The sequence below is a fragment of the Rhinolophus sinicus genome, linkage group LG15, assembly GCF_036562045.2.
Source record: "Rhinolophus sinicus isolate RSC01 linkage group LG15, ASM3656204v1, whole genome shotgun sequence".
NCBI classification, from domain to species: Eukaryota; Metazoa; Chordata; class Mammalia; order Chiroptera; family Rhinolophidae; genus Rhinolophus; species Rhinolophus sinicus.
The window spans coordinates 48,644,308-48,657,550 of NC_133764.1; the positions used below are offsets into that span (position 1 = coordinate 48,644,308).

A 13,243-nucleotide genomic window follows, 5' to 3' on the forward strand; every position below is an offset into this window, starting at 1 on the left:
CTTGAACCAGAGTGCAGGGCCCAGGCCTGAGTTGGAAGCCAGGAGTGCAGTGGCTAAGAGCGTGGCCTTTGGAGCTAGCCAGCCTGAGGCCAGCTTTGGCTCTGTCACTGACTAGCTGTGTGCTTTTGGATAAGTTACAGGCTTTCTAGGTTCCTCAGTTTCCTTATTTCTAAAGTAGCATAACTTGGCCAATGATCTCTTTGAAAGCATTAATTCCACAAGTATCCTGCCAGACGCTAGGCTGGGTGTTGGAGGACCATATTTCAACAAGCCAGGCGAGGCGGCCTTCTGCCATCACAGAGCCTGCAGCTCGGTGAAGTAGGACGAGGTGGCCAGGACTACAAGTCGTGGTGAGCGAGCAGGCTGGCCTGGGGGAAAGGTGTACCCGGGAGCCGTCTTGGCCTGGCAGTGGGCCGGCGCACAACTATTTGTGACATTATTAGGACAAGCCTTTTGAGGGGACCCCATTTCATAGAATGTGTTTCATGTCGCTGCCACCCCAGAGTGCCTACCCCAAGGGAGGGAGGGACCGACAGGGAGAACGTCCCCAAGGCCACCTGCGTCGGCTGGAACACCAGGACCGGCCCACAGCGGGTTCAGTGTCTCTAGGCTGCGCACGCGCACCACACTCGCCCCGCCCCTGTTCCTCTGTCGCGGGTTGGTGGGTTTGGGTCACGTGGGTGCGCCTCGCCTTTTCCTCACGGCTGGGGACCCGCCGGGTGACTGGTTTCCGGAGCTGTGGATCTGAGATGACGGAACGCGGCGCCTCTCCGGAGGACCCCTGGGTCAAGGCAAGCCTTGTGGGCGCGCACGCCGGTGGGGGGAGAGCGAGTCTGGCGCGTGCACGTAGGGGGTCCGGAAGATGAGGGAGTCCCTCCGGTCCCCAAAGCCCCCCTCTGGGGCTGCAGAGAAGACAGCTCTCCCCCCACGTGTGCCAAAGTGGGGAGACGACTGAGGCTTGTGTGCGCGAGTGTGGGGGGACAGGGTTTAGGGCTGGGGAAGGGGAGTACTGGGGCGGGTGGGATCATGCCGAGAGGTGGCACCCCCACGGCCTAGCCAGTCTTGACTGGGGGCGGGGGGTCCTCCATTGCCTGTGCACCGCGGTGTGTGTGTACGCGCAGAGTGAATGGAAGCGGCTTCCCCCAGGGGCCGAGGTCTGATGAGTCTCTCCCTTGCTCGGCGCCGCAGGTGGAGTATGCCTACAGCGACAACAGCCTGGACCCGGGTAAGTGCCGCCCACATCGGCTTCAGCTCGGGAGTGACACTCCCACTTCAGCCTTGTAGATTCGCGTGGCCTCGCCAGCCACACCTGACCACAGCCCACTGTCCCTGAGCCTGAAACAGTGAGGGAAGGGGCAGGAAGCATCGCGGGTGACCCCTAGTTCCCTCTGCTCTGGAGCTGGTCACTTACCCTCATGTCCAGATGCTCCTTTGTGAGCCAGCGGGTATCATTGTAGGCCCGTGGAGCAGTACAGACGGTAGGGACAGGAGCATTGCAACATGGCACTACCAGGACTGGTGGCCCAGTATGGCTGGCTTTGGGGTTGAAAGAGAGGGGTCAACATTTAAGGATCAGGGAGCCATTATGCCCACAGGTATCTGAGGGCCTAGCAGTGCCCCCCCCTCGCGACCCCTTAGTGATTGGGGCCTCTCTTTTCCAGGGCTTTTTGTAGAAAGCACCCGCAAGGGGAGTGTAGTGTCCAGAGCTAATAGCATCGGTTCCACCAGTGCCTCTTCTGTCCCCAACACAGGTAGGCAGCAACATTCCCCCCCTTGGCTGGGCTCAGGTACGCCATGGTTCTAGTGTCTTTCCTAGACAGGAAGCTCCAGCCGTCCACATGGGGGTGTTAGAGCCCTAGCGCTAGATGCAGGGTCTCACCATCTTTCACCTCATCTATCATATTAGGTCCCCAAGTCCCTCTGCCATCTGGGCCCCAGGTTCTTCTTCCCAGTCAGGGAAAGGTGGACTATGTGGGCCTCACTGGGCCCCAGAATGACCTCTCCTGTCCCCCGCTCTGAGCGTAGATGATGAGGACAGTGATTACCACCAGGAGTCCTACAAGGAGTCCTACAAGGACCGGCGGCGGCGAGCGCACACCCAGGCTGAGCAGAAGAGGAGGGACGCCATCAAGGTGACTGGAGGACCCTGCGTATTCCAGAGGCACTGCCCTGACCCCGCCAGTCCCGAGCCGCCTTGGGGGCAGCTCGTCTAGTCCCTGGACATGACTACCTCCCTCCTTCCAACCCCTCACCCCTTTTAGTTTGTGAGCATGGAACTTGGTGTCATGGAAGAAAAGTTTCGTGTCAGTTTGCCGTAACCCCCCCGAGCTAAGGGACCCATTTCTGTTGCGTCTCCACAGAGAGGCTATGACGACCTTCAGACCATCGTCCCCACCTGCCAGCAGCAGGACTTCTCCATTGGCTCCCAAAAGCTCAGCAAAGCCATCGTTCTACAGAAAAGTATGGGCAGGGAGTGCCCAGGAGGGGTTGGAGCCAGTGGGGCTGTGAGATGGCGGGCCTCATACCCACTTTCAGCCTGGCCCTGGGGGAGGGGGGTGTAGGGGGGCGTTGGGATATGGGGAAAGGGGAAACAATCAGCCTTGGCCTTCTGGTTGAGACTTCCTGTGCTCACCTCCTCTTCCCGCCCCCACCCTAGCCATTGACTACATCCAGTTTTTGCACAAGGAGAAGAAGAAACAGGAGGAGGAGGTGTCCACTCTACGCAAGGACGTCATGGCCCTGAAGATCATGAAAGTGTAAGAGGGGCGCTGAACTGGGGGAGCCAGGCTTCTAGGGGACTCAGGCCAGTGTCAGTTCACACCCGCCCCGTTTTTCAAAGGCCACATCAGAGGATTCACTCAGGTGGCTACTTAGAGGCAGGACTCTGTACCCCAACAGTCGCTAACACAGGAGACACTCTGGAAAAGCCTATTGGATTAATGCAAGGAAGCTTAGAGAAGACGTGTCTCCGTTTTTGACCTAGAAGCACTAGCTAGCTGATGTTGACTATATCCCAAAAGGTCTCTGGGAGTCCCCTGCCTGGGGGGTACATAGGGTACCCCTATTATTTTTCCTGGGCTTGGAGAGCTGCTTCAGTACCTTAGCCCTGGCCTGCTTCCTTTCAGGAACTACGAGCAGATTGTGAAGGCACATCAGGACAACCCCCACGAAGGGGAGGACCAAGTCTCCGACCAGGTGAAGTTCAACGTGTTTCAAGGCATCATGGACTCCCTGTTCCAGTCCTTCAATGCCTCCATCTCCATGGCCAGCTTTCAGGAGCTGTCGGCCTGTGTCTTCAGCTGGATTGAGGAGCACTGTAAGCCTCAGGTATGGGACAGCAGTGGTCACTGAGGGTCTCCCTGCCCTCAGGCCAAGGGGCCCAGGCCATTTTCAGAAAAGCAGGCAGCAGCTTTTAGGTTTCTTCAGGGTGTTGCTACAACTTTCAATACTCCACTTTCCCCCTTCTTTACTTTCTAAAGCCCAAATTTTCCTGTTATGGTTTCATTTGGCAAGTATGATCGAGCACTGACTCCTGCAAGGCTGAGCTTGGCCTTGGTTTTAGCTCATGTTGTGGCCGTCTTGGTCACTCCTCGGCTGCCCAGTATGGAAGCCCCCATTACTTGCAGCAGAATTACCTGTGGTTTTTGGAAAAATTCCTGGCCCCCACCCCCAGACCTACTAAAGTATTTCCTAGGGCTTTTTAGTATCATTCGTAATGGTGCAGTATTATACTGAGTCTTCTGCTTTTGAGACCTGGTCGCTTTTTCTGAGCGGCTTGAACTTGTAGCTGAGATTCTTGCTTTCTTTTTTTGTTTTCCATTGTTTTTCTTGTGAGACACTTTAAACATACTGCAACATAGAGAGGATTTTCACAACGTTCACATACCTGCCTCCTAAATTCTACCACTAACATGTTCTATATTTATCACATAGCTGTCCACTCTTCCATCGTGTTTTTGGGGCTTTTGTTACTGTACATTGAAGAGCACACCTAGTGTAAGCAGGTGTCACTAAGATAGCTCTGTACCCTCACCTGAGTATCATCTCTTTCTCTGCTGTCCCCACCAGACCCTACGGGAGATCGTGATCAGTGTCCTGCACCAACTGAAGAACCAGCTTTACTGACTGGCTCTTGGAACCTGTAGAACAGCCAACAAGAGGCCTTGAGTCTCCTGCTCGGCCAGAGCCATTGGGCTCGTGAAATTGAACTTCGACACCGTACAGCAGTCAGGTGGTTTTTCCTTGGTGTTTGGCCCCCTCATCCTCAGTGGGGCTGGGGAATTTGTTTTGTGAAAGCTTCTGATTAATTTATTATATTGACCATAGAGCTCGAACCTACCCAGTCTTCCCCCTGCCCCACAGAAGTCCTTGGGATGGGTGTAAGGAGTAAAAAGAAATACTCCGAGCGCCACGAAGGGTGGAAGGGCTCCTCGTGCCTCGGCTAGAGCTGCCTGTCAGCCCAAGGTGAAGCCAGGGCTTTCTGGGCAGCTCAGGGCAGGGCTGCCATGTTCCTGCCCTCACCTCCTACTCTCTCACCTCTCTCTCCTCCCCCACTCTGGGCAGTACACTGAAACAGCCTGTCCGCCTACTCTTGCCCTCTCTGTCCCCACAGGCAGGAGCATTGCACAACAATCAAGAATGACACAACACCACATACTAAAGCTTTTATTTTTCTAAATACCAACAATACAGTTTTGCTAAAGTTACAGTTTTAGAAAATTAACGGGGCCTCAAAACCACTCCCAGTCTTTCTGTCAAATGTGCTGCCTACATTTCTCCCAGGACTTGGGGGAGGAGTGAAAGGGTGAAGGCTGCCTGGGATCTAGACCCCAGGAGAGTCCGGGGTGTGGCCCTGGGAACCTCGAATGCTATGTCCCCCAGGCTCCCTTTTGCCTTCCTCAGGTTTGATATCTGGAAGGTTTGATTATCCAGAGGAAATTAAATATTTTTATATCAAATTATGTTACAATAAATATTGGCAAATGCTTGCGTTTAGCGTTGTTGCAAGTGTAAGTGTTAAGCTCAAGCAATTGAAATGTGGACGATGCAGTGAGTGTGACCATCCACTCCAGGCAACCAGTGCACCCTCCCTTCGCCTAATACTCTGGTTTATGCCCCGCTCCCAACTGCTCTGCTCAAAGGTAGAAAGCAGCAGAAACAAGAACAAAAAGCCGGCCCGAACACCTCCGTCCTCATCCCCTAGTCCTGCCAGAAGGGCGCTCAGAGGTCTGGGAGAGTGACATTGTAATCTTCGTCGGTCTCTATCCCAACTTCCTCCTGTGGAGCAGCAAGACAAGTGAATGAGGTCTCCCCGGATGAAACTCCAGGGAGCAAGGAAGGAAGAGAGAACCACTTACAAAGAACTGCTTCTTGCTCTTGGCGTATCCTTCAAGGATTGCATCACACAGCTCTGTTGCCTGATAAGAAACAAGATGCCTTTGCAGAAGGGCAGTCCTTGGTCCTGCCTGACAGATCTAGGAGATTGGGCAGCAGTTTCTCCAGGGGTGGGGGGTGGGGGTGGGGAGGGTGCCATTTTCCAGGGCCTGCCTTAGAGCCCCTGCACTTACCATCCTCTTGCGCTTCCTCCACTCCTTGCAGTACTTCTGCTTCTCTCTGTACACCTAGACCGGAAACAGGTTCCTCTGACCCCCCAGTCCCACAGCAGCCGCTGGGGTCAACCCTTGTCCTCATTCCTCTGCACAGGCAGCCCTCCCTCCCAACCTACCTGCTCTTTCTCTTCTGGGGTCACATGGTTGGTGGCTGCTTTGATGTTCTTCAGTCTTTCTGTGTAGCCAGCACATTCCTTCTTTAACTCCTGGATCTCTTTCTGCATCTCCGGTGTGGTCAGGGCACTAGTTAACTCCTTCAGCTCTGAAACCACATCTCCCTGAAATTACTCACTACCCCCAAGGAAGGGGTTCTCTTTTTCCCAGTGGGTGCTCCCTGGGGGAGGAGAGCAGGCTTCCACTTGCTCTGGGTTCTACACACAGGGTCCAGAATGGGCCCCTTATTCTGGAAATGCTCAGGAGAGACTAAGGCTTACAGAATTACCAGTTTATTCTAGTTTCCTTTCCTCCCCCGTAGTGGTAGGGTACAAGGCTGAACAGATAGTTAGCTGTAGCCAGTTAAAGAATCAGGAAATAAAGGAAAGTGTGGGAGCAGTATACCATGTTTCCCCGAAAATAAGCCCCAGTTAAGATCGTCAGCCAGACGGACACATTTAGTACGTTATAACGATGTTCCAGAAGAAGATGACATGACTGTATTTGAATAAATGTAGATTGTTGTACATGAAAAAATAAGACATCCCCTGAAAATACGCTCTAATGCGTCTTTTGAAACAAAAATTAATATGAGACCTGGTCTTATTTTCGGGGAAACACAGTACTAATAATCAAGGTAGGGAAAACAAACGCATGTCTTGGCCATTTGTATTTCAAAAGCCATGAGCTGTCATACATTTCTTTTAATGTAAGGCCTATGGCAGCCCAGCAAAGGGCTTTTCACTGCAACACGACAACACCGCAGTCAGCGAACAATTCACTTATAATTCCTGACCTTCAGACTGACCCTGACACTAGAGACACCGCTGGGGCCTGCCCAGTCCTACCAGCCTCCATGTGACGGCAGCTCTGCTGCAAGCTCTGCACCTTGGCAGCGAGGGCCACGATTTTGGCGTCCAGGCCTTGGAGGTCGGCATCACTCACCATGTCAAACTGGTCCTGCCAGAGACAAAAGGAAAAAGAAGTGGGCTGATGTGTGGCATGGGATGGGAACCCACATCTGGAAAGGCAACATTCACATACACTCAAGAACCTGGGGACTCCCCAACCCTTGGAAGGGTCTGGGAAAACAGTGGGAGGGTACGTTTGAGAAATCATTCAGCTTAGTGCTGGGTCCAGCAAAAAGGTATCCAAGTTGAAACCTGCCGCCGTCCTCAAGAGGCTTCTAGGCTGGGAAGACACTGATGAGGACAGAAATGTTCCCGTTTAGTGGTCAAACATCTCACTGGGTTGAAAGAGTAAAGAAACATTTCTCCCAAGTAGTGATACCTAAATTAGGGGTTTCCATAAGAGGAAGTGAAGACTCCAGACAGGCAGAGTCATGGTGTGCGGTACTCAGTTAAGGGACTCCAGTAAAAATCTGAGGAGCCTCTCCGGTGACAGACCACCTGCTAGAAAAGGACTGTGCTCAGTGGGGGTCTTGTCAGTTGGTAAACGGGAGCAGGTTAGAAAGGATGCGAATGGCAGTCTGGCAGTCTGGGCTCTACGTTAAGGCAAGGTAAATCTTTAGAGCAGGAGACAGCAAATGACAGCCTTCAAGACAAATCCTGCCAGATGCATGTTTTTTGAAAACAAAGATACACTGAAACGCAGCCACACTCATTCATTACACACTGTCTACGGCTGCTTTTGTTCTACAGTGGTGGCTTGAGTAATCCTGACAGTTGTGTCTCTGTGACAAGAGACCATCTAGAAAGCATAAAAATATTAACTGGTGGCCCTTTACAGAAAAAAGTCTGCCACCTTCTCCTTTAGGGGATCTTCAATAGAATAGTAACACAATGAAACCTATTTTCGGAAAATTAGCCTTGATGGTGGTTTCGTTCAGTTAAATGAGTATTTAATGTCTACTGGATGTTAGATACTGTGGAGGTGCTAAGTAAAGAAAGACGAATGAGAAATGGGGTCTGCCCTAGGACAGTGCACTGAGGGAGACAAGTAAAAATACAATGACATTACAGTATGCCTCAAAGAAGTAGGCACCTGAAGTGGGGATTAGGGCATTCTGGGAAGGTTTCTGGAGGTGATGCCTGAGTGAAATCTTAAAGGATAAGTAAGAGTTAGCTGTGCAGAGGAAGAAGAGGAAGAAGGGACTTAAAAAACTCCAGGCAGAAGAAGGACAATGAGCAAAGGATACAGGAATAAAACACATCAATGGTCTAGTGTTAATGGATGGAGAAAGAATGGACAGGTGAGGCCAGAGGCAGGCTGGGGCCAAGTCTCCAAATGCCTTTTACCTGTTCCAGAGAGCACTAGAGTTTTAAGTAGGGAAATGGCATGACTAGATTTGCATTAACACAGATCACTCTGGCTGCAATGTTTAAGATATATTTGAGGAGGCCAGGGGCTCTATTAGGATGATATTGCAATAGGTGAGCAGTGCCTGCACCTGAGCAGTGATGACAGGTGCAAAGCAGAGGATGGATTCAAGAAGGGAGAATCAGTTGGACTTGATGACTGAGTACGCATATGAGGTAAGGGGAGTTAAGAATGACTCCCTAAAAGGAAAAAAAAACAGAATGACTCCCTAGTCTCTGGCTTGGGTGAAGAGTGATTTCATTTAGAAGAGTGTAAGAGGAGCCAGTTTTGGGGCGAGATGAGGCATTCCATTTTAGCAATAATGACTCTGAAAGACATCCAGGTGGAGGTCTGGGCTGCAGATACAAAATGTGTGTGTTTAGGGAGGGGAGTGGAGACAGAAGGAAAATTATTTGGCAGACGGTGCTTCTCATCTAGATGACTGGGAATAAGAACTTCCAAGCGGAACTGGATCTTAGTAGCAATAATTCAAGATTTTCTGTCATCTATCGTATTTTAAATCTGGAAATCTCATGAAGTGTGGATCCTAGCAAGAGGAGTACACACTTTGATAAAGGAAGGCTAGGTCTCTGCACCCTCCCAGAGCTAGCAGCAAGCCACAGAAGAAACTGTAGCAGTGAGTGTTGGGTTAAAAAGCATAATATCTACAGCTCTGAGAACTGGAGAGACAGCTCCTGAGTGGCAGAAGCACACTGTGGCTAATCCCAGGTACAGAGGTGAGGCAGCGCGGGTCTGGCAGTTGCCATTACTGGGAGGAGCACACAGGCCACACACACACCAGCAGCCTCTCCCAGCCCACTCTGCCCCCTCCCATCAAGGCTGATCCCAGAGGGAGCACCTAGGACAGACACCTCAGGCAGTGCAACACGGCATCTGGCTGCTGAGGCAGCACCAGGATTTCAGGGCCTTAGAATCCCATTGCCCCCACATTCTCCCATGGGTGGTGTCCTGAGACTGAGGCAACCTAGTCACAGAGGAGAGGCCCACATCCCCAGGGAAAACAATGCATTTTCCACCGCCCAGCAGAAATCCAAGAAGCTAGGGCAGAGCAAAAGAAAGTAAAACACTTGTGCTTCAGTACCACCTGCTGGAAAACAAAAGAAAAACCTGATCAACCGGCTATCGCGGTACCACTCTTTAAAAAAAAGGTGGTGGGGGCAGAGTTCATTTCCATAAATGGCTAGGCAGAGAAATAATCCATCAAATACCATGAACAACCAAGGTAATGGGGCAGCTCAGAAAGAAAATTTAAAAACTCCAGAAAATAAACTTAAAGGCATGGAAATGGGTTATTTAAATGACAGAATTCAAGACTCTGGTTCTCAAAAAACTCAACGAGGTGAAAAAAAACTCAGGAAATTTAATGAACTCAAATCAAATTAACAAAAGGAATACTTTATCAGAGATTGAAACTAAAAAAAAAGAACCAAATAGAAATTCTATAGAGATGAAGAATGAACTAGTGAGCTTAGGAAATAGACCTGACCAGATGGAGGAAAGTATTAGTGATATCGAAGGTAGAAATCTGGAAATGATGCAGATGGAAGAAGAGAGAGACTTCAAAGCTGAAAAACAATGAAAGCACTCCATCAGGACCGACTCTATCAGAAAGAACAATATAAGAATAATGGGTATACCATAAGGAAAAGAGAGGGAGAAAAGAGCCTATTCAAACAAATAGTCGACGAGAACTTCCCAAGCCTCTGGGAAGAACTGGATCCTTGAATCCAAGAAGCAAACAAAATACCTAATTATGTCAATCCAAAAATACCTTCTCCAAGGCACATTATATTAAAACTGTCAAAAATTACTGACAAAAAGAATTCTCAAGGCAGAAGGGAAAAGAAGATGGAGCACAGAGCTCCGACCGCCTGAGCCACCGAGCCGGCCTGGGCAAATAATTTTTGACAATTATTCAATAAAAAATAATTGGGTTCTCAATTAAAAAGTGAACAGAGGACATGAACAGACACTTCTTCCCAAGACATACAAACGGTCAACAGATATATGAAAAGATGCTCAACTTCACTAGTTATTAGAGAAACACAAGTCAACACTACAATGAGATACCACCTCACACCTGTTAGAATGGCTATTATCAACAAAACAAGTAAAAACAAGTGTTGGAGAGGTTGTGGGGGAAAAGGAACCCTCATACACTGCTGGTGAGAATGTAAATTGGTACAGCCACTATGGAAAACAGTATGGAGGTTCCTCAAAAAATTAAGAATAGAATTACCATATGACCCCGTCAGTAATCCCTCTTCTGGGTATCCACTGCAAAAATTTGAATTTTTCCTTCCTGTTTTCTTTTTTTTAGGAGGAAACAGCTCAAAGTGGCCCATGCAGGCATTGAACTGGCAACCTTGGTGTTCGCAGCCACGTGCTCTAACCAAATGAGCTAACCGGCCGCCCTGAAAACATTTATTCATAGATATGTGTACTCCTATGTTCACTGCAGTATTATTAACAGTGGCCAAGACATGGAAACTGAAGTTTCCTTCGATAGATGACTGGATAAAGATGTCATACATATATACAATGGAATATTACTCAGCTATAAGAAAAAGATGAAATACTGGGCGGCCAGATGGCTCAGTTGGTTAGAGTGTGAAGTCTTAACAACAAGGTTGCCAGTTCGATTCCCACATGGGCCAATGAACTGCACCCTCCACAACTAGATTGAAAAAAACGACTTGACGTCTTGGAAAAACACACTGTTCCCCAATATTCCCCAATAACAATCAAAATAAGAAAATAAAAAGAAAAGATGAAATTTTGCCATTAGCAGCTTGAGATTATCAAGCTAAGCAAAATAAATCAGACAAAAAAGCTGAAAACCGTAAGATTTCACTCAAAAGTGGGATATAAAACTGAAAGCGACAAACAAAACTCATAGACACAGACAACAGTATGGTGGTTACCAAGGGGAAAATGGGCAGGGAGGAGGTAAAAAAGGGTAAAGGGATTCAAATATTTGGTGCCGGAAGGAGATCTGACTCTGGGTGGTGAACACACAATGCAATATATAGATGATGTAATACAGAATTGTACACTTGAAACCTATATAATTTTATTAACCAATGTCACCCCAATACATTTAATAAAAAAGATAAATAAAATGGCTGGGGCCCTTTTTAACGATGTAAGACAGTTGAGTTTCATGGGACGCCTCAAGTCTCCCAAAGAGAATTCATACTAGGGACTGATTCACCTAATGTTGGGCTTTCACACGGGTGATAACCTGCGCAGGTTTCCCTCACCTGGTTCGCAAAATAAATCTTCTGTTTGCCATACGTCTTCTCTTTGATCTTGCCTTGTTGGGCCAGCTGCTCCAGCGCCTTCACCACGGCCTGGCAGAAGGGAGGGGGCGGAGCAATCGGAAGAGGGACTTCAGGCCGGGCAGTCAGTGATGGGGGACAAGCCTTAGGAAGCCCTAGGCTAGAATGGAAGCCTCGAGAGGGCAGAAACCCAGGCTGATTCGAGGGGTCCCAAGGAGAGGAATCCTGGGAGAGGGTCTCACCGCCTTGCCCAGTCCGTGTTCCCGCTGCAGGTTCCCGAACACATCCTGGGCGCTGTAGGGCCGGTTCTGCTCCTGCAGGTACCTCAGGAGTATCCCGGGGGCTACCGGGAGAGACGAAGCAGGCGAAGGGGTTCACTCAGCCGACACCCCCCCCCCCTCAGCCGCTCTCCTCTTGGTCTCCCCAGAGCCCTCGGCTCGATTACCTCCGGCCGCAGCTTCTGCCCGGCCTTTACTCATGGCTTTTCCCGCCGCCAAACTCGGAAAGCCGGACGTTACAGTTGCTCGGGGCAACGGCTCCTTCCGGTGACGGGAGGGGGACTGGCGGAAGGGGAAACCTTCGCGAGGAATGAAAAGACCCTCCCCGGGCGCCGTAGTTGATTTCATCCTGGGGATTGGGCGGAGGGGCTGACCGCCGGCCTCCCGGTTTTCTGTGGCGGAGTCGGGTCGCGCAGCGCGCTTCAAACCTCTCCCTCCCTCCCGCTCGGAGCGAAGGCGGTAGTAAATCACGCCAGGAAGTTTCGAGACAACGTCCCAACGGCGGCTGCACACTGGTGATCTTGATCAGGGCCGCGTGTGCGAACGGAAAGAAACCTCAGGGTCAATTCCCGCTGTGCGAGCAACTTGCTCAAGGTCACAGGGCAGTTACCCACAGGGACATGTCCTATCTCACGGACCAGTGCTCTTCGTCAGTTAGTCTTATCATTTGTAAAAGAGGAACAAGGGGTACTAGTAGGAGGGTGGTCGTGAAAACTTAATAGAATGTGTAAACGCCCAGGAAAGAGCTTAACGCCACCCTAGTTTGTCCGATACCTAGCTCCGCACACAGGGGGCGCTCAACTCATGCTGTCGTTTTAACGCCAAGGAAAGGTAGGGCTGGGAGGGGGCTCTCTTAACCCACAAAACTTGTTAAGTTTCCTGTAGGCCGGGTCAATCTATGGCAACACCTGGCAGGTGTTTTCCACTCCTGCCCACGGCCAATGGGACAAAGTCTAAAATAAGTATTTCTAGTTTCTGAGGTCAGCTGAAGGCCAAAGAGCAGCTGTCCCTGCAGCTCAAACAATCCAGAGCATGGAGCTCCTTTTTAAAGGCTTCTGTTACCTAAAATCTCATTAGCCTTGAAACGTACTTCACACATTCGGGGGGCAACATTAAGAATTAGAAACGATAGAACTGCAGGCCAAGAGTGCCAGTGACGCGCACGTCTGGGCTCTCTAGGGGAGGGGATAGTGTCCTCAGACCATGGTGACTGTTTTGGAAAAATAGGTATGGGCAAGTGGGTCCTTCACACCTGGGCTGCCTCTTCTGACGGCTGTCACCTCCTGAAATTAATCACATCTCAGATTAACAAGACCTATCAAGGGTAGGACACCATTCAACATCAGTCTTAAAGATTGTTCTCATACAAGATTTAATTCCCCAGCACCCCTCCCACCCCCACCCCACCCCAATTCACAGTGGAGGACTAAGGAGATTCAGAGCAGGATCCCCCAGGTATAAGAAACACCTTCCAAAGACTTTGCTCTCCTTTCCCTCCCTTTTGCTAACTCCCAAGGCCTGAAGCTACACACACACTCATGCAAACACACAAAACCCCACTTCTTTCCCACACCTTCTGTTT

General features: G+C 50.1%; 2 protein-coding genes across 3 annotated transcripts; one reads left to right on the top strand and one right to left on the bottom strand.

The window, feature by feature from the left end:
• Positions 1 to 641: 641 nt before the first annotated feature.
• MLX (MAX dimerization protein MLX) lies at positions 642 to 4,985 on the top strand. Of its 2 annotated transcripts, XM_019747604.2 has the most exons (8): positions 642 to 791; positions 1,189 to 1,225; positions 1,662 to 1,751; positions 2,026 to 2,132; positions 2,361 to 2,460; positions 2,657 to 2,756; positions 3,126 to 3,327; positions 4,069 to 4,985. In XM_019747604.2, the coding sequence occupies exons 1-8, from the start codon at positions 750 to 752 to the stop codon at positions 4,123 to 4,125; spliced, it is 735 nt and encodes a 244-aa protein (XP_019603163.1). In that variant the 5' UTR covers positions 642 to 749; the 3' UTR covers positions 4,126 to 4,985. The 2 variants fall into 2 exon arrangements, with proteins under 2 accessions (XP_019603163.1, XP_019603164.1); XM_019747605.2 differs by lacking the exon at positions 1,662 to 1,751 and having other exon boundaries at positions 643 to 791.
• PSMC3IP (PSMC3 interacting protein) lies at positions 4,651 to 12,175 on the bottom strand. Its single transcript, XM_019747606.2, has 8 exons — positions 11,829 to 12,175; positions 11,626 to 11,726; positions 11,366 to 11,455; positions 6,611 to 6,722; positions 5,726 to 5,871; positions 5,568 to 5,621; positions 5,358 to 5,417; positions 4,651 to 5,277 (listed from the first exon to the last, which is right to left on the bottom strand). Exons 1-8 carry the CDS (start codon positions 12,007 to 12,009, stop codon positions 5,221 to 5,223), a joined length of 801 nt encoding a protein of 266 aa, XP_019603165.1. The 5' UTR covers positions 12,010 to 12,175; the 3' UTR covers positions 4,651 to 5,220.
• Positions 12,176 to 13,243: the final 1,068 nt, after the last annotated feature.

What these genes read in the sequence shown, in the direction of transcription:
- MLX (XM_019747604.2), top strand. Translation starts at nt 750, where the DNA reads ATGACGGAACGCGGCGCCTCTCCGGAGGACCCCTGGGTCAAG. An exon ending in AGAGGAGGGACGCCATCAAG is followed by an intron (nt 2,133 to 2,360) that starts GTGACTGGAGGA and finishes GCGTCTCCACAG; the next exon opens with AGAGGCTATGACGACCTTCA. An exon ending in AGCCATCGTTCTACAGAAAA is followed by an intron (nt 2,461 to 2,656) that starts GTATGGGCAGGG and finishes CCCCCACCCTAG; the next exon opens with CCATTGACTACATCCAGTTT.
- PSMC3IP (XM_019747606.2), bottom strand. Translation starts at nt 12,009, where the DNA reads ATGAAATCAACTACGGCGCCCGGGGAGGGTCTTTTCATTCCTCGCGAA. An exon ending in GGCAGAAGCTGCGGCCGGAG is followed by an intron (nt 11,727 to 11,828) that starts GTAATCGAGCCG and finishes CTCTCCCGGTAG; the next exon opens with CCCCCGGGATACTCCTGAGG. An exon ending in AGAGCAAGAAGCAGTTCTTT is followed by an intron (nt 5,278 to 5,357) that starts GTAAGTGGTTCT and finishes GCTGCTCCACAG; the next exon opens with GAGGAAGTTGGGATAGAGAC.